Genomic DNA, 27,007 nt, shown 5'->3' on the forward strand with positions numbered 1-27,007 from the left:
CTTTTTACTCTCAAGCTCTGGGCCCTGCCTAGGTCTCCCAGCCAGGACCCACAGCTTATACGTTTCCCGGGCTTCAGCATGATATGGGGCCACATGTTCATGCCATCCAGGTCTTACTTTATTTTCCCTGATTCTCTTGTTTTTAGCAAGTGGTTTTCCAGCTTCATACAGAGCAGCCACTACAGCATCATACATGGCACATAGGTCATTCTTGTGTTCTTCATTTTGACAGTGAACATCTTTATACAAAATGGCTTCTTTGGGGAGATGAATATTATTCAGATATTGTACTGTGTGTTTGATATGTTACCAAGTCCTCGTCAGAAAGAGTTGACCAGTCTATTTTAGTAGACACATTACCTCTAACATTATCAATGTTGGTAATTATAGATGGCAATTCTGCAACATTAATAGTGAAGGCCAAAGGTATGTGATCTGTTAGCGCTACCCCATATTTAATATCCATTTTCTCAATGGCAGCATGACCATCAGCTGTACTGAAACAATGGTCAAGCCATGGTGTAGTGTGCCATGCTTCACTTATGTATGTATAACTGTCTATAGGCAACAATACTTTACTTGATAAAGTGAAGTTATTATCATCACAGAAGCAGGTCAGATGATGAGCAAATAGTGAACTGCTGTCAGAGATATCAGAGTTCATATCCCCAACCACATATACACTACAGCTGCTATTATCTTGAATAAAAGCATTAATAAAGGCCAGTCTATTCAGATACTCAACCTCATTTTCACTGGACTCATATGGAGTATAAACATTTAAAACAATAAAGTTATTACATTTGTGAATATATTGTAAACCAATACACCAGTCCACATCAAGCTTTACTGGCTTTATCACAGCATCAAGCTTTTTGTCCCAGAGAACAGCCACCCCCCAGAGATTCTGCCTCTGACAATAGCTTTGCTGAGGTCAGTTGTTGACTCTCCCACTCCAAGAAAATTTGGATCAAGAGTGTTTAATTTATCCAAATCTTGTTTAGCAGTAAAAGTCTCTTGCAAACATAAAATGTCACATTCTGCCAGTAGACTGTCCACAGCAGAACGCCGAGCTTTATCTCCATCACTATGCCCTAGCCGTAGGCCACGGCAGTTGTAGGATATCACCTGAACTGATGTTTCCATAACGACTGTCACTGACCGCAGTGGGCACTTTGCGTGGCACATAATAACACCTTATCAGAGCTCCTTCAGGCCAGAGTTCAGGGTTATACATTTCACCAACATCGTTGCATTCAGCAGTGACTTTAAAAGAGCTAACCCTGCTGCTACGTGCATTGTCAATTTTCTGACAGGTGACAATTCTGTTCAGTTTACATTTAGGGTACTCAGCAAGTGTGTTGTTAGCGTCTATGTTTTGTCCTTTGTGTGCAATGCATCGCTGTAAAGTCCCCGGACAGACTTCAAAGAGAACTTTCTTGGAGGCTTCAATCGCTTCCGAGTCAAAAGTGTTTGTAGCCAACACTTTTGTTGGCTAAAGTGTGGTCTTTCCATTAAAACACTTTCTTCAGAACAAAGAGCGTTGCTTTTCCTCTTCTTCCACCTCAGTGAGGTACCCTCTGCTAATATATTAATCTCCGTCCTTGGGACTCCTGTTTGTGATGAGACTAAAGACTGGTCTTTATCCGAGTCTCTATGCACAGTGTGGAATCTGCTGTTTGGGAATGTTCCCCTGCATTATTTAATAACTGACGATGGATTATAACACGTGGATCTGCCCATTTGAGTGCAATAGCACAGCACAGACTCTGATGTTTGGAAAACTCTGGTTTTGGTAGTGGTAGACACGCAGTGAACACATCAGCTAGCAGCTCGTGTAGCTGCGGCACTCTGATCACTTCAACCGTCTTTTATGATGAAATGATTGTTGTACAAAAGCTTCAGATATCTGTCTCAGAGAGATGATGACTGGAGTGCAGTTTGAAGCAGAAACGAGGTGTTAATCAGTGAACTGCAGCTAATGACGCATGTGCAGTGAAGGCAGGGCGGACTGATTTAAAGGGGGGGCTGCTCGGTCAGCGAAACCAGCTCACCACAACATTTAGCCGTTATTGTTTATGTTGTGTTTCTCTGTTGTGCGCTGCAGCACCACACGGAGCAGACATCCGTTTACTCAGTTGTTTAATCAGCATGTTTTGCTGTTTGTAAAGACATTTAGTCATATTTACTTGAAATGAGCATGAACGCTAATTATATTTTATCTCTCAAGTCCGAGCCCCCATTACGAAGTTTCCACCTCTCTCGTCTATTAAAAAAAAAGTTTACTGCATTGCTCCTTTAGTCATGAAAATTCTTTATTGTGAACATTGGACTGTAAGTCACAGGACCTCTCGAACTAGAAGACACCCCCCCCCCCCCCCCCCCCCCCCACGACTTCATTTTATTTCTGACTCGTGTTGGCACATTCAGTCCAGCAGGAGCTCTAGCCTAACAGAGTGGACCTGCTGGAGCTGAGCTTCAGGACTTGTGGGAATGTGGAACCCAGCATCAGTACTGTTGACTTTTTAATGTTGTGTAGCAGTAATGTCCGGTGGCACTCACCTTGCAGCGCCTCTATCTCCTTCCTGTACAACACAGAGACATGAACCAACTCAGTGTGCTGTTCTCACACTGCTCAATAAACATGATCAGTCATTCCAAATAAGTCCATCAAAATCAAGCAGCGGCGGCCACAAAGTGCTGCTTCTGGTACATGAATAATTTCTCCAAAACATGACCTCCAGTTCACACGGGCACTTATGCACAGAATTCCTCCAGAAGCTGGTTTATTGTCGTCTCTGGGTCAGGATAAAGTTACTGCCTCAACAAAAGGACTTATTTGGTTTGCTGACAGATGAGGCTTTGATCATTTTACACAAAACAGCAGAGGCGGCCTCCTTCACTCTGGTGAAGAGTAGTCACCAAGTTTTAAGTTTACTCAACATGGTGGTTTAAGGCCATAAATAAAGTACAGTGGTCACATACGGCTCTTGTTCAGTCTGTATGACTATTAAAACTACCTAAATTGTGCTATGTCCTACTCATGTTAATATATTTATTTGCACATTTTGATTATTTTATTATGTCCACCAAGGATGTAATAAAATCAATCATGCGGTGCCGCATGGCGCAAAGCAACGCCGTGATGAAGCCTCACGGGACACGTTCTGGCATGTCCAGGCACATACACAATTTCTCGGATAATCACTCGATGGAAAAACCACCGACAGCTGTCTGAACGCCATCTCAAAGCCGTCCTGTGAGACCAAAAGGGAGGTGTTCCTTTGTCTCGCTCCATCAGCAAATCTGTCGTGACGCGCGAAGCCTCCGCTCGGCTTTCCATGACAAAATCTCTTGTTAAAAGTGAAATCTGCCGGAAAATGGCTGATGTCCAGCTCTTGTGATAACCAGAGAAAGTGCACACGACGGTCTCGGATCCACAGAGCCATCCATTTAGAAATGATCGGGTGGTTTGTGGCTCTCGATGGTGGCACGGAGCGCGGCGCGCCGAGCGTCCTTAAAGCTGTAGTAACAGTCCTTATTCTCTGTGAAGCCCGTAAAATTTTCACCGAAAGCCAGATAAATTTTTCGAATGGTTTCCAGCTGCCAGTCTCTAACAGTATCTGTTATCGGTTATCTGTAACTTCCGATACATTTTTGGGTGATTTATTGTTTTATCTTTATTGAAGATAACTTTTCAGTTATCTGATTATCTGTTATCGAAGTTAATTTTTTGGTTATCTCTGCCCACCACTGGTTATATGTATAAAATGGACAAAATCCGTTATATGCATGTAAAGGATTAGTTACAGTCAGGAGGTGCCAAATTTTTTGACCCGGTCTTTTAATTAAAAGACCGGGTCAAAACTTCCTCTGAAAAATAAATAAACATCCTGGTCACACGGCACTGACTAAGGACAACAAAGCTGAAACAAAACAAGAAATAAACCTTCATTCAGGTCAGAATTTTTAAACTGTTCGATGAATAATCTAAACGAATATCACCAACAACTTCAATTTGTCTTTAGTTCATTTTGCTTTTGTTCTTGACAGTTTCTTATCGTTTGCTTAGTTTTCGTAACATTAGTGTTTCATGTGACTGTCATCCAACGTCATTCAACCTAGCTAGTTTTCTTGATTGCCCCTCAGCGAGCTCTTCTTTCTACAACCATATACCTCCAAATCACAGGTAAGGTGTACAATTTTCGTCATGAACTGCAGGTCATTTGAGTGTCATTTTCCGACTTTGTGTTGTGAAGTTTGTCATATTTGTGGACTTTTCTGCCAAACGTATTTGATCCATAATTGAAATTTAATCGACAATGTGCACTGCAAAATCTTTCAAAATATGACAGGAGAGGAAGGAGTGAAAAGTGACAAATCACAGCCCTTTGCAGTGTCTGATTTAACAGGTGCATGTCAGGCTGTGGGTCCTGTGAGCACGGTTTGAGAAAAAGTAAATCTTTTTAATCAAGGAAATATGGTACCCACTTTATTCGAATCGGCGAGAGTTCAGTGCTGAACTTTAATTTCATACCTCAGTTACTAGGCACCTTTAATGGACATACACTGCGGTCAGACAGAACATTTCGGAACTCTTTGGTTCGTCAAACCCAGGGATATGTGTAAAACTGTAATATGGTGTTGAACATATTACAGTGCAAGCAAGCAGCATTTTGTTAATTGTCACCGGCCTTGCCTTGTTTAAGTGCCGGGTCTGAGCCTGGTTGGAGAAAATAAAAAAGAAAACAGCTGGTCTTTTAATCACAGAAATACGGTACCCACTGTCCTCCAATAAGTGTCAGGGCTGAGCCTCATTTCGTACCTCTGTTACCGGGCACGTCCACAGATTACTCTGTCCGGTACGCGAGAGGGGTTTTTAATGGAAATATATTGCGATGTGGCGGGACGTTTTGTCCGATGTGAGTGAAAATCTATTATACAAAATATTTTTCTGTGTTTATTACATAGAAAACCATAAAAAAAAAGCATGGGGACTTTGGCTTTTGTTCAATGAGTGCGAATATCCGGTTTATATAATGACGGCTTAGGCGAGTTTTACTGTACTTTGCACTGGGATACCAATTAAACAAATGCAAATTATAAAGAAGATAATACTCATATGGCTGAGGATATTTTAGCACTGCATTATATTTACCCAAGGCCATTAAATATGGCCATCGTGCACGCTAGCTTCCGCTAACTCAAAGCTAACTTCAGCTCGTCAAAAGATCATGTATGCACACTTGCGCACCCTCCTGCAGACGCCATTAAAATGTAAATATTGTTTATGATTGATAGCAGTGTTGCCACAGTTACTTTGAAAAAGTAATCTAATTACTGATTACTCCATGAAAAAGCAACTTAGTTACATTACTGATTACAACAACCCCCTGCCACCTCAACACGAAAATGATAACCCGTTTTGCCAGTACAGTAGTCCCTTGCTATAACGCGGTTCACCTTTCGCGGCCTCGCAGTTTCGCAAATTTTTTTAGTGCAATTTTGCATGATTTTAAATTTATTTATTTTTTACAGCGCATTGTGTTCTGCGTCCTTATCAGGCGGGCCAGTCGCGGCACCGGTCGGTATTACCGCAATTGCTCTCACTGCCTCCGATGCACTTACTGAGTCTGCGGGCTTGGTAAGCGCCGCAGCGGGCCACTCACACCGCCCCCCTGTCTGCTGTGCGGAGCTGCGGACAACTCTGGTAACAGGTTCAGAGACTACACTTGCTGTTTTGATGCGGAGCGCTCCGCCAGCCCGCAAGGATAGACTTCTTGCGGAAAAATCCGCAGCGCCCACTGCATGGTCTCAATAACCACAGCCGCAGAGCTCTGTGGCCATGACTTGGATTCTTTGCAGGTCCCGCATCCGTACCCCCGGAGGCAGTGAGTGAAGGGAGAGCACGCGCATTGTGTTCTGCGTGTGTCTGTTTATAATCTTCTCAGCCCAGAAGAAAAAAGAGAGTGTTTACACAGGAGAGAAAAGTGAGAAAATGTTAATGCGTGTTTCAGAAAAGTGTATAAAGTGTGCAGTGAGGGATTTTACAGCCTTAAAACATCTATAATAATTGTAAAAAAATAACGCTGACCACTTCGCGGATTTCGCCTATTGTGGGTTATTTTTAGAACGTAACTCCTGCGATAAACGAGGGACCACTGTACTCATTTTATATGAACAACAAATACTTGTTTTATAAAAAATAGGCATTTTTCTTGACCTCATATTTAACTGTTGACAGCACTGTAATGGTAAAACTTCCAATTTCTAACCTACATTGTTTATAAATGTAACTATTAAATTCTTTTTAACATTTTTCTAATATTTAAATCCTTTCTAAACATTTTAGTTGTTGAAATTATTATAATCTGAATCTTGTTTCAGAAGCAGTTTTTAGCTTCTCACATTAAGATCTGCAGTGTGACCTTGCCCAGAATAAAACAGATCAGTCATTGAGTCCTTACTGATTCAGATCTACAAACGTCTATCTTGATTTTTTATTTTTACCTGAGGCCAAAATATGGCCATTGGGTATTGCAAAGGCTTTGCGTCTGTCCATCCGTCTGTCTGTGCTCAGGATAATTCCAGTCCTCTTACTGCCAGGGTCTTCAAATTCACAGGGAACACTCTTGGGACACAGACCTTAGAAAAGTTCAAAGATGGCCAACCTTAACCTATTTTAAGAGGTCAAAAGGTCATATTTTGTTTCCTATTTTTATGCTCATATGGCCAAGGGCATTTTAGCATTGCGTTATATTTTTATACTAATCAGACATCAGTGAGCTCAGCTGTATGTGATGCCATTATCACAGCAGAGGAGAGATTCAGGACTCAAAAACGTGATGGCATAAAGCTGGCATAAAGCCTCTATTTATGTGGAGTGAAAGCTGTTCTCTATAAGATGCTTCCCAGGTCAGCATGTCTCATGTTTAAGTCACTCACGTTTAATGAAAAGGGACCATTTAAACTTTATAGTAGTGTCATAGTACATGTCATTTGACTGCTGGACTGCATTAGAAAAATGAAAGCTTACTGTCTTGTCACCCTATTTATCATTAAATAAGCATCTGTAGTTGGAAATATGCAATGTCAGCAAATAACTGTAATGACTGTCTAACGTGAGATTATTTTTATCCTTGTTGGTTTAGTGTAGAGGGCTTGAATTGCGCATTTGAAGGTTGCGTGAAACTGGAACTTGCTTTGTGTTTGATACAAACATGTCCAATTTACAGTGTCAAAACCTTCTGCATGTAGACTCATAACAGCTGCTTCAGTTTGTTCTGGGTTCATCTGATGAATAACATGTAAAGTTCTTATGATGTGATCTTGAGTTTGTCAGCATTTTACAAAACCTGTGTGGTCTAAGTATACAATTTCCATAAATTCTGCTGCAGTCTTTTAGCTAGCGTGTAAGCAGGACAATCTGGCACTGGAGAGAGGAGCTGTGGATGTGAAATAGTGCCTGAATCAATCAATGAGAACATGAGCATGAATGTGGAAGCCCGAGTGCCTGTGAACAGGAAATAAAAAAAGCATCCTAGTGGAGAATTCATTAGCAAACCAGGTAAAGAATCAGAGAATATTACTACACATGAAGGAACAAACATTAACCAAGACAGCAGAAAATAAACACTAGATGTGACCAAAACAGGAACCACAACAAAAATATCCAACAGGAACGGAAAACTACAGAATGGATAGAATGTGTGGCTGGGGATCATATATAAAAAAAATCTGCTGGTGCTGCAAATTATTGCCACTGTTCAGGAATTATTTGAAACCTTGACATCACCTGCATTTGGCAGCACTCTTCTGAAGTCCACGTCTAAAAGAGGACATCATCTGAGGTACTAAATGGAACCTCATTACTTCACTAACTGTTTTCAAACAAATGTTTTGAAATGTTCCATCTGATTATGACCTCCTGGCATTGAAAGCATAGAAAAACAGAAGTGGATGACCAGCTGCTGTTGGTGCAGAGTCTGTACATGCTCTAGACCATATGCTGCTTGCATGATTAACACGTGTGAAGCAGATAAAGCTGAAACATGAGGAGCCACACAGACATGAGACAGCGTGGATCCACAGTGCAGCTCTACTAGTCATACAGGAAGTCAGAGATGGATTCTCATACCTCTTCTTGTTCTTGTAGAGCTGTAGCTGGTTGTTATGATGTTGTTTGAGTGTCTGTTGTTCACAGTGGCAGCACAGAGTCTCCAAGTATTCAAGTCTGCTCGCCATCTCTTCAAAGTCACCTTCCAAATGAGCTGAACACAAACAAATACTAAACTCTAATGTAGTCTTATATGCCACACACAGAAGATGTAAAACAATATTCAGAGAGATGTTTGGAAGGATTTTTAGATGACGACCTTTTGAAAGAAGTGCACCGTGTTTTTTTTTTTTTTTTAAATAATGGCCCTGAACGCACTCTCACTGGTTCTACATTTAACAGCAAGCATTAAACCCTAAAATACATACATAGAATAGAATAGTCTTTAGTGTCATTGTACAGGTGGGAAGGGGGGGTGTAGGTCTGTGTGTGTATCCATTAGTGTTTGCATTACACATGGCCCAGGGGAAGAAGCTGTTGCCTGCAGGTGTGGGACTCTGTTGGCCTGTAGCATTTCACAGAGGGCAACAGGTCAAACAGGAGGTAGGCAGGGAGTGAAGGATCTCCTGTGATGGCCTTGGTTCTCCTAAGGCAGTAGGATGTGGTGCTTTTCCAGGCAGGGCAGAGAGCAGCCGATGATCCTTAGGGCAGTGTTTATGACCTTCTGTCCTCGGCTATGGAGCCTGCGTACCACACACCCAGACAGTATGTCAGTACGCTCTCCATCGAGGAGTGATAGAAGGCCAGCAGCAGCTTCATGTCCAGTTTGGTCTTCCTGAGGACGCACAGGAAGTGTAGCCGCTGCTTAACCTTTTTAACCAGAGTCCTGATGTTGAAGGTCCAGGTGTGGTCTGTGGAGATGTGGGTGCCCAGAAACCTGAAAGTGGTGACAGTTTCCACCTGTTCTCCATTCATGAAGAGGTGGGGCGTGATGCATCACTCGCTCCCTGCTTGCACCGATTTTTTCCAAGGCACACTGAATGCACCATGGACAGTTCGGGACACCAGAGTGGCTGTTGTTTTTGAAAGAGTTTATTGGGAAAATGATTATTTCTCTACATTGATTGCAGACTGCAGCGGGTCTGGCTTGAAGCAATGAAGCAGCTCTTTGACCTGTTGCTTTACTGGTTTTCAGAAGTGGCAAGTCTGCAATTTCTTCAATAAACCCCTCCAAGCCATTTAAAGATGTCAATTGTGAGTCCCCTTTGCGTGGATTAAAGTCATGAACTGGGACTCTTGTGTTGTTGCGGACAAGAAATGAGAATTGTCCTCCGTTCCACACCAGAGTTTTACGCAATGGTTCTCTGGCGTGAGCACCAGTCGGTGCGTAAACTGAACTTGTTTTTGAAGGGGGTTTTTCGTACAGCGCAGTCGGCTGCAAGAGCTCAGCTCAGAGGCTATGGAGTTACATTTGTCTCATTAATATCTGAAAGGAAATGCTTTTGACAAAAACTGCAGATTTTGTTTGTTTCTATTTCTGTCCAGAGATCAAGGATCCATCATGTACATCAAGGACCCAGTGACCATGTACAGATTTTTATTGTTTTGTCCAGAGATCAAGGATCCAGTGACGAATTTCATATTTATTTACTTTAAGACTCGATAAAATGTTGACATGGAAAACCTGCAAAGCCTACTTTTAGTACACACAGAAAATTCAAAAGTGGTATTGATAAGGGAATCGATAAAGAATTGGATCAATAAGCGGAATCGATAATGGCATCGATATCAATAAAATCTTGAGCCACGGTCACATGGCACTAACAAAGGACATCAAAGCCAAACCGAAACAAGAAATCTGGACTTACATTGACTTTTGGAGACATCGTTTAACCACCGTCCAGCTTCGTTCCTGTAACTACCGCTTCAACTGTTGAAAAATGTGAACAAATCCTGACGACAACCTCAAATCGTCCGTATTCCGTTTTGCTTTCTGTGCTGACGGTTCCTCATTTTTTATGTAGTTCCCGTACCGTCAGTGTTCCGTTTGATTGTTGTCCAACCTCCGAAGTCCAACATCTTGCACGAACACTGACGATCTGAACGGATCAATAACTAAAGTTCCGACGAGCTGAATGTGACTCATCCACGTGTGGGACGAAAAGCAATGTTTTCGTACAGAAACAAAAGCGGCAAGAACGTTTGATGAACTACTTTAACTATTTACGCATGTTGCAGCTGTCTCTGGCTCCAACGTGCATGTGCGCGCACACGTTGTGAAGACAAACCTGTTGTCAAGACAACGCAACTGCAGGTGGCTGTGGAGAGCACAGACTCACTGCAGAAATGATCGTAGCGTCAAGGTCGCCCCTTCGTTTCATTTTTCTTGTTTTGGTTTAGGTCTTTTATGCACTCTGCACTCGCAGGCTTTTCAGTGATGGGAGAAGTGCTGGCTCATTCGTCCACTTTTTCTCAACGATTTGTGGCTTTGTGACTTTTTCCTTTGATCAGCTAACACCGTGTGCGCTGTGACCGGGCCATTAACAATACCTATCCCTAATCATATCACAAGAAATTGCATCGTAAGGAATCGTATTGCATCGTGTCGTCAGTATCATCATGTATCCGTATATGTATCATAGGGATGGGTATTGATAAGTTTTTAGCGATATCTATGTCATTATCGATTCCGCTTATCAATCTAATTCCTTATGTGAATTTTCTGTGTACTAGAAGTAGGCTTTACAGGTTTTCTATGTCAATAACATTTCATTGAGTCTTAACGTAAATAAATATGAAACTGGTCACTAGATCATTGCTCTCTGGACATAAATAGAAATAAACAAAATCTGTAGTTTTTGACAAAAGCATTTCCTTTCAGACATAAATGGCATGAATGTCACTCCATACCTCTGAGCTGAGCTCAGCCAGCTGCTGCATGTCAGCATCAATGTAATACACAAAGAACGCAGGACATCTCATTTTGGAAAGAAAAAACATTTTAATTGATTGTAGTTTATTGTTTGTATTGTATTGTATACAATGTTTGGAAAGAGGTGTCATTTGATTTAAAATGGCGATTCGATTTGAAGTTATTAATTCCGGCCGGACTCTAACTTGACTCGGCAGAGAGCGGCGCAGCGTTTGGAGCTGTGTGGAACGGAGGACAATTCTTATTTCTTGCCTGCGACAAGAGTCCCAGTTAGTGACTTTAATCCGCACAAAAGTGACTGATGATTGACATCTTTAAATGGCTTTGAGAGGGGTTAAGAAGCGGGCTTGCTGGTTTGAAGAGCAGCGAAACAAAGAACCAAATAAGCAGCTGGTCGGAGCACTGCTTTGTTGGTTCAAGCTTCAAAGCGAATCTGTTACAGAAGCAGTTTATTACAGACCTGGTGCAGGGTCTTCAATCAACGTAGAGAAATTATCATTTTCCCGACAAACACCTTCAATAACAATGGCTGCTCTGAAGGACTGATAAGGAAATTGTTACGCAAAAAGGCCATTGAAGTTGGTGGATCGAATCATTTCTTAATGATTCTCAAAAAGAACTGGTTCTCGATACCCATCCCTAATGTATTGTATTGCTGGTAGTGTATCGAGGTGCGTATCGAATCGTTGTTAGTGATGAGATTCACGTGTCTAGTGCCCATTCTACATGTAATGTAGAACTGAGTGAGAAGGACATCAGTCTTAAAAATATGCGCCAATATCTGCAAATAAGGCTTCTTGGAAGAGGCTGGAAAGTGTTTTGGCTCCCAACCTGCTCATGAAGTCATACGGGTATTGCAGTAACATGATCCCAGCTCTTCATGCTGTATAGCAGTGATTCTCAACCGGGGTGCCGCGGCACCCTCGATCATCAGGGGTGCCGTGGGCAATTATCAAATATCACCATTATCAGGTGTATGTGCTGTAATAGTGTGGCAGATGGTGTAATGCTCTTTTATTCCAGTAGATGCCAGCAAAGCGCGCACTAGCGCTGAGCTGTGTGCCAAAAAGGAGGCGTGATCGCCATTTTAATTCCGGGGAAGTTAGTGATTTGTGTGCATAGAAGTTCACTTAGTCTCGTCAAGAAACAGGTGGAATATGCCGGAAAGCTGCGCATGTTGGCAAAGTCACAAATGGAGGAACAAGGGAGACAATATTTCCTTCCATAAGTAAGTGGTTTTGGTTATTGTTGTCACTTTGACCGTGATATTTGGATGATAAACAGCTGTATGTCTCCTGCCGTACCTGTGTCGCCCGATGACACGGATCATTTCACTTATGTCTAGTTGATATTTTCCACTGCTAGACCAATGTCTAGTTAAAATTCTTGTCGTTAGTGACTAAAAATTGTTCGACAAGACTGGGGAGTTTTTTTTTTTTTTTTGCACCTTAAAATAATTAAATTAATGACCCGCGCTGTGCTGCCACACACACAGAGATGTGCACACACACACCGCTGACTTCATGAATGAAACTCTGTCAATAAAGGATAATTGTGTAAAAATATAATATATATAAATGTATTGTAATGGTTTTAGGAGCCGTGCTGCGTTGAACACAGCAGCAGCAGCGTGTGTCAGAGTACGTTTAATACTTTCCTGACATAATTTAATGTAATTTAATTTTACTGGCTCGATATCCAGGACAAAATGGCATTTTAACACGTATTTTGTGACCATTTTTCTGAGTGTATTCAGTTGCGAATCTCCATTGAAAATGCATTAACATCCAGGTACTTCGTCAATATTTTGCCCGGTTAGGAGGCGTCATGTCGCTGTCCATGAAGGGACCTTTTCGTTTAGTGTGCAGCAATGGGACTGCGCTCTCTAGTTCTTATATACAGCTCCATGACTATAGTATACTATGTTACGTCATATCTGTACCGCACGTGTTGCTAACGCACAGTGTAGAGACAGTCGAGTTAGTGGTGCGTGACACATGACAGTGGTGTGCCGCAGGATTTTGTAAATATAAAAAGGGTGCCGCGGCTCAAAAAAGGTTGAAAATCACTGCTGTATAGAATTGAAACAGCAGAATTTTGGACCATGATCAGATTTGAGGACTGGCGTGCAGCAGGCCAGAAAGTTAAACATCACAGTGATCAGTTTTAAGACAAAACAAAAATGAACCATTGTCCATCAGTCTTGGACAGAATGAATCAAATGACTCAAAGCTTTGCAATAAGTGGAAAAACAAGATTAAAAAAAATGGGGGTTTTGGCTTGAATAACTGGGTTAAAGGTCAAGGTGGGATCAACAGTGTTCAGAAGAATCAATGTTGTGTAAATTCAGCATTATTAAAAAATGTGTGTAAGAGGCCGTACCGATAAGAGTCGTCACAGCGTCCAGTTCTGTCATGAAGGCTGGTAAACCGTACAGTAAGTCCTGAAGTTGTGTCACTGCAGCTCTTCTCTTCTCGCAGTGCGCCGACAGCATCACCATGTCTCCTTCCACTGCCTGGACACAAAGAGAGCGATCCAGTTGTCAGACATTCTCACACATGTTCTGACCTTAGGGTGTCTCTGAACACTTTCCCTTTAAATGACAGACCCAAACACATGGCTTATGAACACATGACCAAACATTCATTTACTTGGTACTGGCTGACAGAGGACCCCTTAAAATCTAAGGAAAATTTACTGGCTTCAGGTTTAGACATTCTGGGTTCAACAAAGACTGAAATCACAAAAACAGGATTTTATTTCCAGTTATCCATCTTCAAAATGGTTATTTCAGGAACACAAGACAAAGCCTTGGATTAAAGTTTATGAAGTGACTAAATACAGTACATCCGGAAAGTTTACTTTTTTCTAGCATTTTGGTATGTTACAACCTTATTCCAAAATGGATTAAATTAATTTGTTTCCTTAAAATTATACTCACAATACCCTATGATGGCAATGTGAAAAAAGTCTTCAAGATTTTTGCAAATGTATAAGTACAAACGGGCAAAGCACCCAGAGTTGTATGAGTGTTGAGAACTACCTCCTGAACACAGATTTACCACACAGTACAATACAGTGTGTATTTCTTAATGATTGATGTTAATGAAGTCCAAGACATATTCAGTAATTTAGAAATGTTCATGTGTTCATTTGATTTGTCTGTAGAAAACTGGCTGTAAAAGTGATGATTTAATCCTTATATTTACCCCCATCCCAACGTTTTTCTGATGTGTGATTGTAGATTGTTGGGGTTAACAGAGGAATCACCACTTGATCCATTCAAACAGATAAACAGAAGATCCTGACTGTACCTCTGCAGCCTGAGCGCAGTCTTTAGTCCTTTTGTGGAGCAGGAACCAACTGTCCTCGTACCTGCAGGAAAAAAAGACACACTCAAGTGAAAACTCAAGGTACATCTTCAGAGCACAATTCCAAACAGATTTAGATACGACATCTTTGATTCCAGCAACAACTCTGGAAACTTGCACAAATCAGATTAAGTGCAACATGAAAGCTATTAAAAAAGCAATTTAACCTTCTGAGGAAAACTTAAACAGTACTCACAGGAAATAAAGGCTTCAAGTACATTCAACAGAAATATAAATGACAGGTTTTTTTTTTTTTTTACAGGAGATGAAATAAAAGCTCTATGATTTCCTCTTTGTACACAAAAACTTCAGTTCTTAAAAATTTTTTATTCACAAATTTGGTCAAATCAGGACCATCTGAGCCAAGATAATCTATCCACCTGGCAGGTGTGGCTAAACAAACTGCAATTAAACAGCACAATTACTGCGTGTGTGTGTGTGTGTGTATACCTGCTGAGGATCTCTAATCCAGCACTGAAATGAGGAAGAGTTTCCTCAACCCTGAAAAACAAAGACAGCAATCACACACTACTGCACTTTTTGATCATACATTTTCTGGGAAAAACAAAACAAAACAAAAACCTATAGACCACATTGCACCATCACAGTCCAAATGGAAATGCCTGTACTAGTTCCTACATGGCTAACGTGAGTTTTCTTATTTTCCTTGAGCCCTTTCATTTTCACTCCACTGTGGTGGTGTACATACAACAGCCTTGCTCAAATGATGTGACTATTTTATTTTATTGCCATTTCTTTGTAGACACTCAACATATTTCTTCTCACTTTGGGTAGACAACCTCATATCTGCACAGCTTTCACGCATCATCTGACCAAAGTCATAGTTCTCGCTAGAGTTCAAACAAAGTAACAGCCCGTTGTGCTGCTGCCTGAAAAAATGACACTACAATTGGGCCATTACGTTTTCGAGGGTGTGTTGCAGGAAAATGATCATTTCTCTACGTTGACTGTGGAATCACTGGTTCTGATTGATAACCAGCGGATCCACAATTTATTCATCAACCTCCATCAAAGCCATTTAAAGATGTCAAATCAAAAAGAAATATGCAGTAAATTAGCAAAAAAAAAAAAAAAAATGTTTAGATGACTGCAACTGCATGACTCCTACAAGAGGTCTGGACTACTGATAAACTGTCTACTCTAGATAAACTCTAGATACAAAAATGAGTAAACTAGTAAATCACTCAAATTCTCATAAATCACGTACACGAGCAACTTAAGAAAATCTAGTGGAATGACAGGTCTTTGCCTGCACCCAGATTTGGTTCCTCCTTCACTTGAAACATGGCACAATGAATGAGTGAACATGTGACTGCTTACTGAGGTCGCCTCTTCATTCTGGGGTCTTTGGTCTTGTCTCCAATAGTCTTGAAGCTGGAAGGAAGACATGAGATAGAAAGACAAAGGAGACAACAATCAAATCAAATCAATTTTATTTATACAGCGCCAAATCATAACAAACAGTTGCCCCAAGGCGCTTTATATTGTAAGGCAAGGCCATACAATAATTACGGAAAAGCCCCAACGGTCAAAACAACCCCCTGTGAGCAAGCACTTGGTGACAGTGGGAAGGAAAAACTCCCTCTTAACAGGAAGAAACCTCCAGCAGAACCAGGCTCAGGGAGGGGCAGTCTTCTGCTGGGACTGGTTGGGGCTGAGGGAGAGAACCAGGAAAAAGACATGCTGTGGAGGGGAGCAGAGGTCAATCACCAATGATTAAATGCAGAGTGGTGCATACAGAGCAAAAAGAGAAAGAAACACTCAGTGCATCATGGGAACCCCCCAGCAGTCTAAGTCTATAGCAGCATAACTAAGGGATGGTTCAGGGTCACCTGATCCAGCCCTAACTATAAGCTTTAGCAAAAAGGAAAGTTTTAAGCCTAATCTTAAAAGTAGAGAGGGTGTCTGTCTCCCTGATCTGAATTGGGAGCTGGTTCCACAGGAGAGGAGCCTGAATGCTGAAGGCTCTGCCTCCCATTCTACTCTTACAAACCCTAGGAACTACAAGTAAGCCTGCAGTCTGAGAGCGAAGCGCTCTATTGGGGTGATATGGTACTATGAGGTCCCTAAGATAAGATGGGACCTGATTATTCAAAACCTTATAAGTAAGAAGAAGAATTTTAAATTCTATTCTAGAATTAACAGGAACCCAATGAAGAGAGGCCAATATGGGTGAGATATGCTCTCTCCTTCTAGTCCCTGTCAGTACTCTAGCTGCAGCATTTTGAATTAACTGAAGGCTTTTCAGGGAACTTTTAGGACAACCTGATAATAATGAATTACAATAGTCCAGCCTAGAGGAAATAAATGCATGAATTAGTTTTTCAGCATCACTCTGAGACAAGACCTTTCTAATTTTAGAGATATTGCGCAAATGCAAAAAAGCAGTCCTACATATTTGTTTAATATGCGCATTGAATGACATATCCTGATCAAAAATGACTCCAAGATTTCTCACAGTATTAGTAGAGGTCAGGGTAATGCCATCCAGAGTAAGGATCTGGTTAGACACCATGTTTATAAGATTTGTGGGGCCAAGTACAATAACTTCAGTTTTATCTGAGTTTAAAAGCAGGAAATTAGAGGTCATCCATGTCTTTATGTCTGTAAGACAATCCTGCAGTTTAGCTAATTGGTATGTGTCCTCTGGCTTCATGGATAGATAAAGCTGAGTATCATCTGCGCAACAATGAAAATTTAAGCAATGCTGTCTAATAATACTGCCTAAGGGAAGCATGTATATTGTAGAACCTTGTGGAACTCCATAATTAACCTTAGTCTGTGAAGAAGATTCCCCATTTACATGAACAAATTGTAATCAATTATGGTCAACAGTATCAAAAGCAGCACTGAGGTCTAACAGAACAAGCACAGAGATGAGTCCACTGTCTGAGGCCATAAGAAGATCATTTGTAATCTGATGACTGAATTGCTAATTTTATGATGTCATGAAAGAAAAAATAAGCTCAGTAATCTGTCTTTCAAAGTTGATCCATTATTTTGGGGTGGCAAATATTGTAAATACCAAATTTGAGCTTTATGTTTCCATTCAGAGCTAATATATTGGTTTCTGAATATGCAAATACAGGTTCAAAATTGGTCTGCGCCATGTTACAGTACCCTACTTTGCAAATTTTTTTCCACTATGAAAGCATTTGAGCTCTAGATAAAAAAAATTAACATAAAGTTGTATATCAATATGCTCTCCATAAAAAAATATGAAGTGGTTGAGCACTTGCCCACATGTCCAAATCATAAAGAGACTGGAGGCCTATTTTTGACATTCTACGATCATGTTCGATTTTCAAGAGTCAATAATTCAAAAACCCTTCAAATTATGACCACAATGTTTTACACACATATAACTAGTACCCCAGATATGTGTATTCTACAATATGAAGATTATCTATTGAATCCCTTCTTTAGTACAGGTCTTTCAAATGTGATGCTACAGACTGAAAAATTACCTCTCTATCCCATTTGGAAATTTACTACTGTATCTGGGGTACCCAAATAGGGTGTATATGGAGGAACGATGCTTATAATCAGTCAAATCCTACAAGATTATTGGTCTATTTTTTTTTTATTTTCTTATACACAAGGGGCTGTAATAGGGCTGCAGCTATCAATTATTTTAGTAAACGAGTATTCTATCGATTAATCAAGTAATCGGATAAAAGTACTTTTGCGTTTTTAAACAACATCAGTAGTCCAGGGCTCTCCCTAAGCAATGGCACAATGTTGCTGCACCAGTGTTGACATTTTGCTGAAATGGCGATGCAATGTGGTTTCTGTTTTGTTTTTGTTTTTTCCCCCAACTTGTAAAACTGAACCATTTTTGAGTTTTTTTTTAAGGTTGTAGACTGGGTCCCTGCATTAATTTTTTTTAATCCCCCTTTTTCTGCAATTCAGCAGATGCATTTCAGCTGGAGGTTAGCAGGGGTGGTGGCCAAGTGGTTAATGCGCTTGGTTTCAGTTCGGAAGGTTCTGGGTTCAAATCACACCCCTGCCACATTTCTCCATGTAATGTGGAGTTGCGTCAGGAAGGGCATCCGGCGTAAAACCTGTGCCAAATCAACATGCAGATCCACCTTGGATTTGCTGTGGCGACCCCGAGTGCAAACAAGGGAGCAGCCGAAGGGACTTACTTTTATTTCAGTTGGAGGTTGAACATGCAAGCCTCACAGTCAGTTTTTTTGTTATTATTATTATTTTATTTAAGTTACAGTGTTTGTGAAGGATTGTGAGTTGCCGAAAAAAGCGAAACACTCAATGTGAGTGTGAGCAAAACACAGAAGGAATAATGGACTTTTGCCGAGAGGACCTTTCAGAAACAGTTTGTCAGTGTGGCCGGCGGGGACAGAGCTGTGACTCAACCGGTGTGAGCGTAGTGCTGAGAGCCCCTCACACCAGGGAGAGAGAGACAGCAGCCGGCCGCCGGATGAGTCACTCCTCACGTAAAGCGGACAGTGTGTTTTTTAAAACGAGACAAAGACAATGCTTCATTTTAAAGTCTATTTCAGATGATCAGCGTGGACCCTCTTTCTCTTAAAAGGCTTTATTTTACTCTGTGTGTCGCATTGCAAAGCGGGAGCTTTTGGCATGGAAATATAGATCTGGAATGGACGTCACGTGTCTAGTGGCGTGCCGCATGGCGGCCATTACTAAGGGTGGAGAGAGCGCCTTGAGCCAGTTAAGGCACCTGTTAAACAGAAGTGAAATGAGAGGAAAAAAGGCAGCCAGTGCTTCGCCATCAACTGCACTAAAATGAACTGTCCAATAGCCTTATGTCATTATGTCACAATTTAATATTGATATACTGAGACTATAACTCAATGCCATAAGTGCTCTTCATTGAGCTGCGTTCACATGCATACAAATACGGAAACAAAAATGTTTAAATATATTTATGTATATATACTTGCAGGTGTTGTTTAATATGATATGTACATGGTGGTCACATTTTAACAGTGTGGTTGGAGGGGATGGGGAGGTACTTTTTACCCTGACTAAGGGTCAAAAGTCATAAATTCTGAATGGCTTTACATCTACTTGTAACAAAATGTTAGTAAAATCATCATATACGTATATTGTGTTGCCATTAAAAGACTAGCAATAATATTACAGTGGAAAACGCAGCAAGGTAAATGACTACAATGGCAAGGCATACTTCAGATTTATATTTTAATACATAAGGATTTTTTTTTTATCCAGGCATGTATGGGTTCATTAGAGCTTTTAATCAGCTTGAATACAACTTACAAGGCTTCACTTATAAAAATCCATCGAGAATTATGATGACAGTCAATCAATCAATCAATCAACTTTTTTCTTATATAGCGCCAAATCACAACAAACAGTTGCCCCAAGGTGCTCCACATTGCAAGGCAAGGCCATACAATAATTATGAAAAACCCCAACGGTCAAAACGACCCCCTATGAGCAAGCACTTGGCCACAGTGGGAAGGAAAAACTCCCTTTTAACAGGAAGAAACCTCCAGCAGAACCAGGCTCAGGGAGGGGCAGTCTTCTGCTGAGACTGGTTGGGGCTGAGGGAAAGAACCAGGAAAAAGAGATCGATCACTAATGATAAAAAGAGAAAGAAACAGTGCATCATGGGAACCCCCCCACAGTCTACGTCTAAAGCAACATAACCAAGGGATGGTCCAGGGTCACCCGATCCAGCCCTAACTATAAGCCTTAGGAAAGTTTTAAGCCTAATCTTAAAAGTAGAGAGGGTATCTGTCTCCCTGATCTGAATTGGGAGCTGGTTCCACAGGAGAGGAGCCTGAAAGCTGAAGGCTGTGCCTCCCATTCTACTCTTACAAACCCTAGGAACTACAAGTAAGCCCGCAGTCTGAGAGCGAAGCGCTCTAATGGGGTAATATGGTACTACGAGGTCCCTAAGATAAGATGGGACCTGATTATTCAAAACCTTATAAGTAAGAAGAAGAATTTTAAATTCTATTCTAGCATTAACAGGAAGCCAATGAAGGGAGGCCAACACGGGTGAGATATGCTCTCTCCTGCTAGTCCCCGTCAGTACTCTAGCTGCAGCATTCTGAACCAACTGAAGGCTTTTTAGGGAACTTTTAGGACAACCTGATAATAATGAATTACAACAGTCCAGCCTAGAGGAAATAAATGCATGAATTAATTTTTCAGCATCACTCTGAGACAAGACCTTTCTGATTTTAGAGATATTGCGTAAATGCAAAAAGGCAGTCCTACATATTTGTTTAATATGCGCTTTGAATGACATATCCTGATCAAAAATAACTCCAAGATTTCTCACAGTATTACTAGAGATCAGGGAAATGCCATCCAGAGTAACGATCTGGTTAGACACCATGCTTCTAAGATTTGTGGGGCCAAGTACAATAACTTCAGTTTTATCTGAGTTTAAAAGCAGGAAATTAGAGGTCATCCATGTCTTTATGTCTGTAAGACAATCCTGCAGTTTAGCTAATTGGTGTGTATCCTCTGGCTTCATGGATAGATAAAGCTGGGTATCATCTGCGTAACAATGAAAATTTAAGCAATACCGTCTAATAATACTGCCCAAGGGAAGCATGTATAAAGTGAATAAAATTGGTCCTAGCACAGAACCTTGTGGAACTCCATAATTAACTTTAGTCTGTGAAGAAGATTCCCCATTTACATGAACAAACTGTAATCTATTAGACAAATATGATTCAAACCACCGCAGCGCAATGCCTTTAATACCTATGACATGCTCTAATCTCTGTAATAAAATTTTATGGTCAACAGTATCAAAAGCAGCACTGAGGTCCAACAGAACAAGCACAGAGATAAGTCCACTGTCCGGAAAAAAAAAACATCACAGTAGATGAACAGAATGGCATATTTTTCTCCAAATTTCCACACTTTACATAATACATTTTTTTCTACCCAGGCATGTATGGGTTCATTAGAAAGAGCAATTAAAGGGCTTTAAAGCAAGCTTACTTTTATTAAACTCTGTTAACAAATAGCAACAATAGAGCGAGAAAAGCAGCACAGTTTGTCATAATTTCCCCAAATTTCTGCATTTTACATAAAAGTTTTTTTCACCCACACATGCATAGGTTCATTGGAAAGAGCTTTCAAAGGGCTTTAAAACAAGCCTACATTTATTAAAATCCGTTAAGAAATAGCGACGCTAGTGCGAAAAAAAGCAGTCAGTTTATTATTTATGATCTGCACATCTCGACCCTTAGCAATGGCGCCGCCCTGTCTTGAGAGACACTAATAGATTGAGACGCACACGTCCATTCCAGGTCTATATTTCCATGGCTTTTGGATTAGCCTTTACAGTTTATGGGCATGGTCTAGTCTTCTTCATTTTTTTTTCTGGGGACATTACAGCGCCACACACAGGCCTGGCATATGTACTACAACATTAAACAAAGCTTCAAGGCACAGAATTTGCCTCCAACATTTTTTGTAATTGAATTATTCGAGTTACTTGACTAATCATTTCAGCCCTAGGCTGTAACTTCACGAACTGGTGGACGGGGAGATATTAATGTCCAGTTGAGTCCAGAGAACCTTCGTGCACTACCCCATGAAAAAGGCACTTTAATGAGGAACGAATAAAAAATGTACACTGTGACAAGGCAGATGATTCGATTTTCTTGCCCGCAACAACAGACAAGAGTTCCGGTAGTGACTTTAATCAGCAGAAAGGTGAGTCACAATTGACATCTTTAAATGGCTTTGACAAGGTTGGTGAATAAATAATCAAGCTCAGCATCACCAGTGCACATGCGCAGTGTGCGCTTCCAGTCGGCAGCTATCGGGACAAACAAAGCCATGTGTGCAGCTGTCAGTGCTTGAGCCAGTACACATATCATCTGACTTCATTCTAAACACACAGGTTTGTGGGACATTGTACAGCTGGTGCTTCCTCATCACAAGTGGGGCAGGCATCTACTAGGTCACTCACTCTATAGAGCTCGACAATGGGCCGTGTTTGTGTAGTGAAGGACTGTAGCAACAGCACCTACAACCTAGAATGTGCATTTGTTTGTCCCGATGCCTTCCCATCAGCCCCCGTGTGCCCAAGATGCTGAAAACGCTTAATGTGGACCCACCGCTTATGAATCATAACCACTGGGTCCACAAACAACAGAGAAATGATCATTTTCCCGCTACACACTCTCGAAAACAACATAACGGCCCAACCTAAACTTGGTGATGCATATTTATGGTACAAATTATCATGACTGAAATGTGCAGAAAGAGTTACTATTGGTGATTGTAATTTTTTTTAACACATTAAACAGAATGGAAGTGGCTATTCGCACGGCCGCCGTGTCCATAACTCTCATTTGGCTATTCGCACGGCAAGACTCTGGTGGTAAAACTTGGAACTACTTGTATAAACAAACATACTGCATTAAATAAGAGTTATGGACGCGGCCGCTGTTCGAATAGGGTCGGCCTTTTGCCACCAGAGTCTTGCTGTACGAATACTGAAATGAGAGTTATGGACATGGCCGAATAAAAAAAAAATCATCAAAATCAAAAATATTAAAGGAGTTAAGATATCTTGAATGGCGAATAGCCAAATGAGAGTTATGGACACGGCCGCCGTGCGAATAGCCACGGCCAAACAGAATATCGAAAAACATGAAATCTTCTCGTAGGGACTACATTTTCATACAATAAAATTACTGTCAAAATACAGAGAAAATATAAAGTAAGAATTACCAAACAAAAAGAAGAAAAAAATTCAATAACTGCAGTTTTACGGATCTTGAGTCCAAGAGTATCTTGGAGAATTGGGAGAGCAAATAAAAAGGCCTATAGTTTGTGAAATGGTGTCTATTTCCAGATATATATATATATATATATATATATATATATATAAAAAAAAAAAAAAAAACACCTAGAAAGGAAGAAAAATCTTGGGTAGACTTCAAATAAGCAAGAAACGAGATATACAAAATATATAGAAGAGTGCAGGTACACATCACTTCAGACGAAATGGCAAATCCAAAGGCAAGAATTTTACTTCTGCGACTGGTCGCCCTAATGTTTATGTTTGGCTGCTTTTATTAAACTGGGGCGCGTTTGAAATAAACATGGACTTTCTACTTTCAGACATGAAGAACATTAGTGGCCTGGAAGGAGGCCATTCGTACATCAAGCCATAAGGATTCTTTTCTAGCTATTCTTTACGTCATGGGGGAGTTCTGGTGAAAGAGTACTTCTTTGGCCTTAGAAAGTTTAAAACAGTACTCGTGGTTTTATTTACAGCTGTAAAACAATGTCAAACGATGACATTTCACTCAGCCAGCGTCTTAAAAAGACTTAGAAAGTAATCTAGCCGTACGGATAGCCACAGCTGTATTTTGTTCGTGTGTGTCGGTGTCAGACTCACCCGGCGGTGAAGTCGTGCTGCACCATGCTCAGCCTTTCTCTCACATTTCCAAACATGATGAATTTTTTTTTTTTTTTTACCCAAAAACTAGCAGCTTAAACCAAAAAGATCCTCCTTCTTCTTCTTCTTCTTCTTCTACTTCTTATTCTTGTCATTGATGGTTGGCATTCCAATTTGTTGCAATACCGCCACCACCTGCTTGGAGTGTACAGCTTCAAAGCGGACATAGACTTATTTATGTTAAGAGAAATATGGGGTTAAAATTGTCTCATTAATATTTGTAAATGCACGCAGGGTGATCTACAAATAATCATTGATTTGCAAATGTGTTCAGATATCCACAAATGCAAATTTCATATTTGTAACTTGTAAATTGGTCTTTGCAAATAATGTTGTATATAAAACTTAATTTGTAAAAAAAAAAAAAAATGTACCTTTGTAAAACTGGAATTGTATTTGTGAATTGAGTTTCAGCATTTGTGGATCACCAATTACACGCATTCATCACTTTCCTCTGTGACGTAATTTTGACACATTCTTTTCGCGAAATCCACACAGATCCACAAACAAATGCTTACTGATTCGCAAATACACACTCACGCACACTGGATATCCACTAGATGGCAGTGTGGTTCCATTCATTGATGTGGCAAACTGACTGAATCTCAATTCTACAACCCCTGGCAAAAATTATGGAATCACCGGCCTCAGAGGATGTTCATTCAGTTGTTTAATTTTGTAGAAAAAAAGCAGATCACAGACATGACACAAAACTAAAGTAATTTCAAATGGCAACTTTCTGGCTTTAAGAAACACTATAAGAAATCAAGAAAAAAAGATTGTGGCAGTCAGTAACGGTTACTTCTTTAGACCAAGCAGAGGAAAAAAAATATGGAATCACTCAATTCTGAGGAGAAAATTATGGAATCACCCTGTAAATTTTCATCCCCCAAATTAACACCTGCATCAAATCAGATCTGCTCATTGACACTGACCCTATGCCATGACATTGACCCTATGTGTCTTTTTGCAAGGAATGTTTTTGCAGTTTTTGCTCTATGGCAAGATGCATTATCATCTTGAAAAATGATTTGATCATCCCCAAACATCCTTTCAATTGTCCAAAATATCAACATAAACTTGTGCATTTATTGATGATGTAATGACAGCCATTTCCCCAGTGCCTTTACCTGACATGCAGCCCCATATCATCAATGACTGTGGAAATTTACATGTTCTCTTCAGGCAGTCATCATTATAAATCTCATTGGAACGGCACCAAACAAAAGTTCCAGCATCATCACCTTGCCCAATGCAGATTCGAGATTCATCACTGAATATGACTTTCATCCAGTCATCCACAGTCCACGAATGCTTTTCCTTAGCCCATTGTAACCTTGTTTTTTTCTGTTTAGGTGTTAATGATGGCTTTCGTTTAGCTTTTCTGTATGTAAATCCCATTTCCTTTAGGCGGTTTCTTACAGTTCGGTCACAGACGTTGAGTCCAGTTTCCTCCCATTTGTTCCTCATTTGTTTTGATGTGCATTTTTCAATTTTTGAGACATATTGTTTTAAGTTTTCTGTCTTGACGCTTTGATGTCTTCCTTGGTCTACCAGTATGTTTGCCTTTAACAACCTTCCCATGTTGTTTGTATTTGGTCCAGAGTTTAGACACAGCTGACTGTGAATAACCAACATCTTTTGCAACATTGCGTGATGATTTACTCTCTTTTAAGAGTTTGATCATCCTCTCCTTTGTTTCAATTGACATCTCTCGTGTTGGAGCCATGATTCATGTCAGTCCACTTGGTGCAACAGCTCTCCAAGGTGTGTTCACTCCTTTTTAGATGCAGACTAACGAGCAGATCTGATATGATGCAGGTGTTAGTTTTGGGGATGAAAATTTACAGGGTGATTCCATAATTTTTTCCTCAGAATTGAGTGATTCCATATTTTTTTCCTCTGCTTGGTCTAAAAAAGTAACCGTTACTGACTGCCACAATCTTTTTTTCTTGATTTCTTATAGTGTTTCTTAAAGCCAGAAAGTTGCCATTTGAAATGACTTTAGTTTTGTGTCATGTCTGTGATCTGCTTTTTTTCTACAAAATTAAACAACTGAATGAACATCCTCCGAGGCCGGTGATTCCATAATTTTTGCCAGGGGTTGTAAGATCGCACCCTACTGGTCAGAGGTGATAATAGCAGTCAATACCATAATGGGCTTGAATTTACCCTGTGATTTTACTTTATTTTAATCAATGCAATCTACCCCAAGGGTTGAGGAAATCTGACAGATATCTTCTCTTAATTCTACTAGTAGGTGCAAAGAAAGCCATAACTCGCAAATGGTTGAGTGTGGATCCACCATCATCGCTGGACTGGATAGAGGTTGTCAAAGAGATTCACAGAATGGAGAGACTGACCTTTTCAATAAGACTTGCAGCTCACAAAGCTGAGGAATATTGGAAGAAATGGGACATTTACCTGAATCAGAGGACATCGTGAACTTTGAACTATCTGTATGAGCAGTGTAGGTGTTTTTTTTTTTTAATCTGATGGTTTTGCAATGGCTTGTACATAGTTTGTTTTTATTCCCCTTGAACTCAAAAAGCCATCACCCATCCTATTTCTCTGAATGTTTGTTAAATGTGTTCTGTATGTTCTGTAATGTTCTTTCTTTTGTTCAAAAATCAAGAAAATCATTAAAAATAAAATAAAAAAAAGTCTGGCAGCAGCAAGCCATAACAGTTAATGCTGGACTGCAGTAAACCAGAAAATAGAACATTAAAGTAGTCCAATCTAGAAAGATAAATGCATGGAGCAGGGTCTCCATAGATAGGATGGGATGAATCTTTGCTATATTTCACAAGTGGAAGAAAGCAGTCCTCGTAATATCTCTAATGTGGAGGTCAAAGGACAACATGGGATGAAAAATCACCCCAAGGTTCCTCACTTTGTCAGTGATGTATGACACACGAGCCAAGATTAAACATTAGCTGGTCAAACTGATGCTGATGTCTCGCTGGACAAAGAACCACCGTTTTGGTCTTGTCCGAGTTTAAAAGTAAGAAATTGCTGGACATCCAGCTTTTTACTGATGCAAGGCAATCTTCGATGGATTTTATGTATATGAGATTACCAGCAATTATCTGCATGTATAACTGTCATCAGCGTAGCTATGGACATAGTAGTAGATCCAGATTTATGAATTAGAGCAACACCCTGCCTTGCTTCATATC

General features: G+C 40.4%; 1 protein-coding gene across 2 annotated transcripts in view; it reads right to left on the minus strand.

The window, feature by feature from the left end:
- Nucleotides 1-23,902, minus strand: part of LOC117513696 (dysbindin-A-like) — a 55,054-nt gene extending 31,152 nt beyond the window's left edge. For both annotated transcript variants that reach the window (XM_034173938.1, XM_034173937.1), the window contains exons 1-7: nt 23,769-23,902; nt 15,701-15,754; nt 14,810-14,860; nt 14,303-14,363; nt 13,371-13,503; nt 8,138-8,270; nt 2,563-2,585 (exon numbers count right to left, since the gene is read on the minus strand). In XM_034173938.1, the coding sequence (XP_034029829.1) occupies nt 2,563-2,585; nt 8,138-8,270; nt 13,371-13,503; nt 14,303-14,363; nt 14,810-14,860; nt 15,701-15,754; nt 23,769-23,824 (511 nt within the window). In that variant the 5' untranslated portion in view covers nt 23,825-23,902. The remainder of the gene's footprint in view (nt 1-2,562; nt 2,586-8,137; nt 8,271-13,370; nt 13,504-14,302; nt 14,364-14,809; nt 14,861-15,700; nt 15,755-23,768) is intronic.
- Nucleotides 23,903-27,007: the final 3,105 nt, after the last annotated feature.

The sequence above is a fragment of the Thalassophryne amazonica genome, chromosome 7, assembly GCF_902500255.1.
Source record: "Thalassophryne amazonica chromosome 7, fThaAma1.1, whole genome shotgun sequence".
NCBI classification, from domain to species: domain Eukaryota; kingdom Metazoa; phylum Chordata; class Actinopteri; order Batrachoidiformes; family Batrachoididae; genus Thalassophryne; species Thalassophryne amazonica.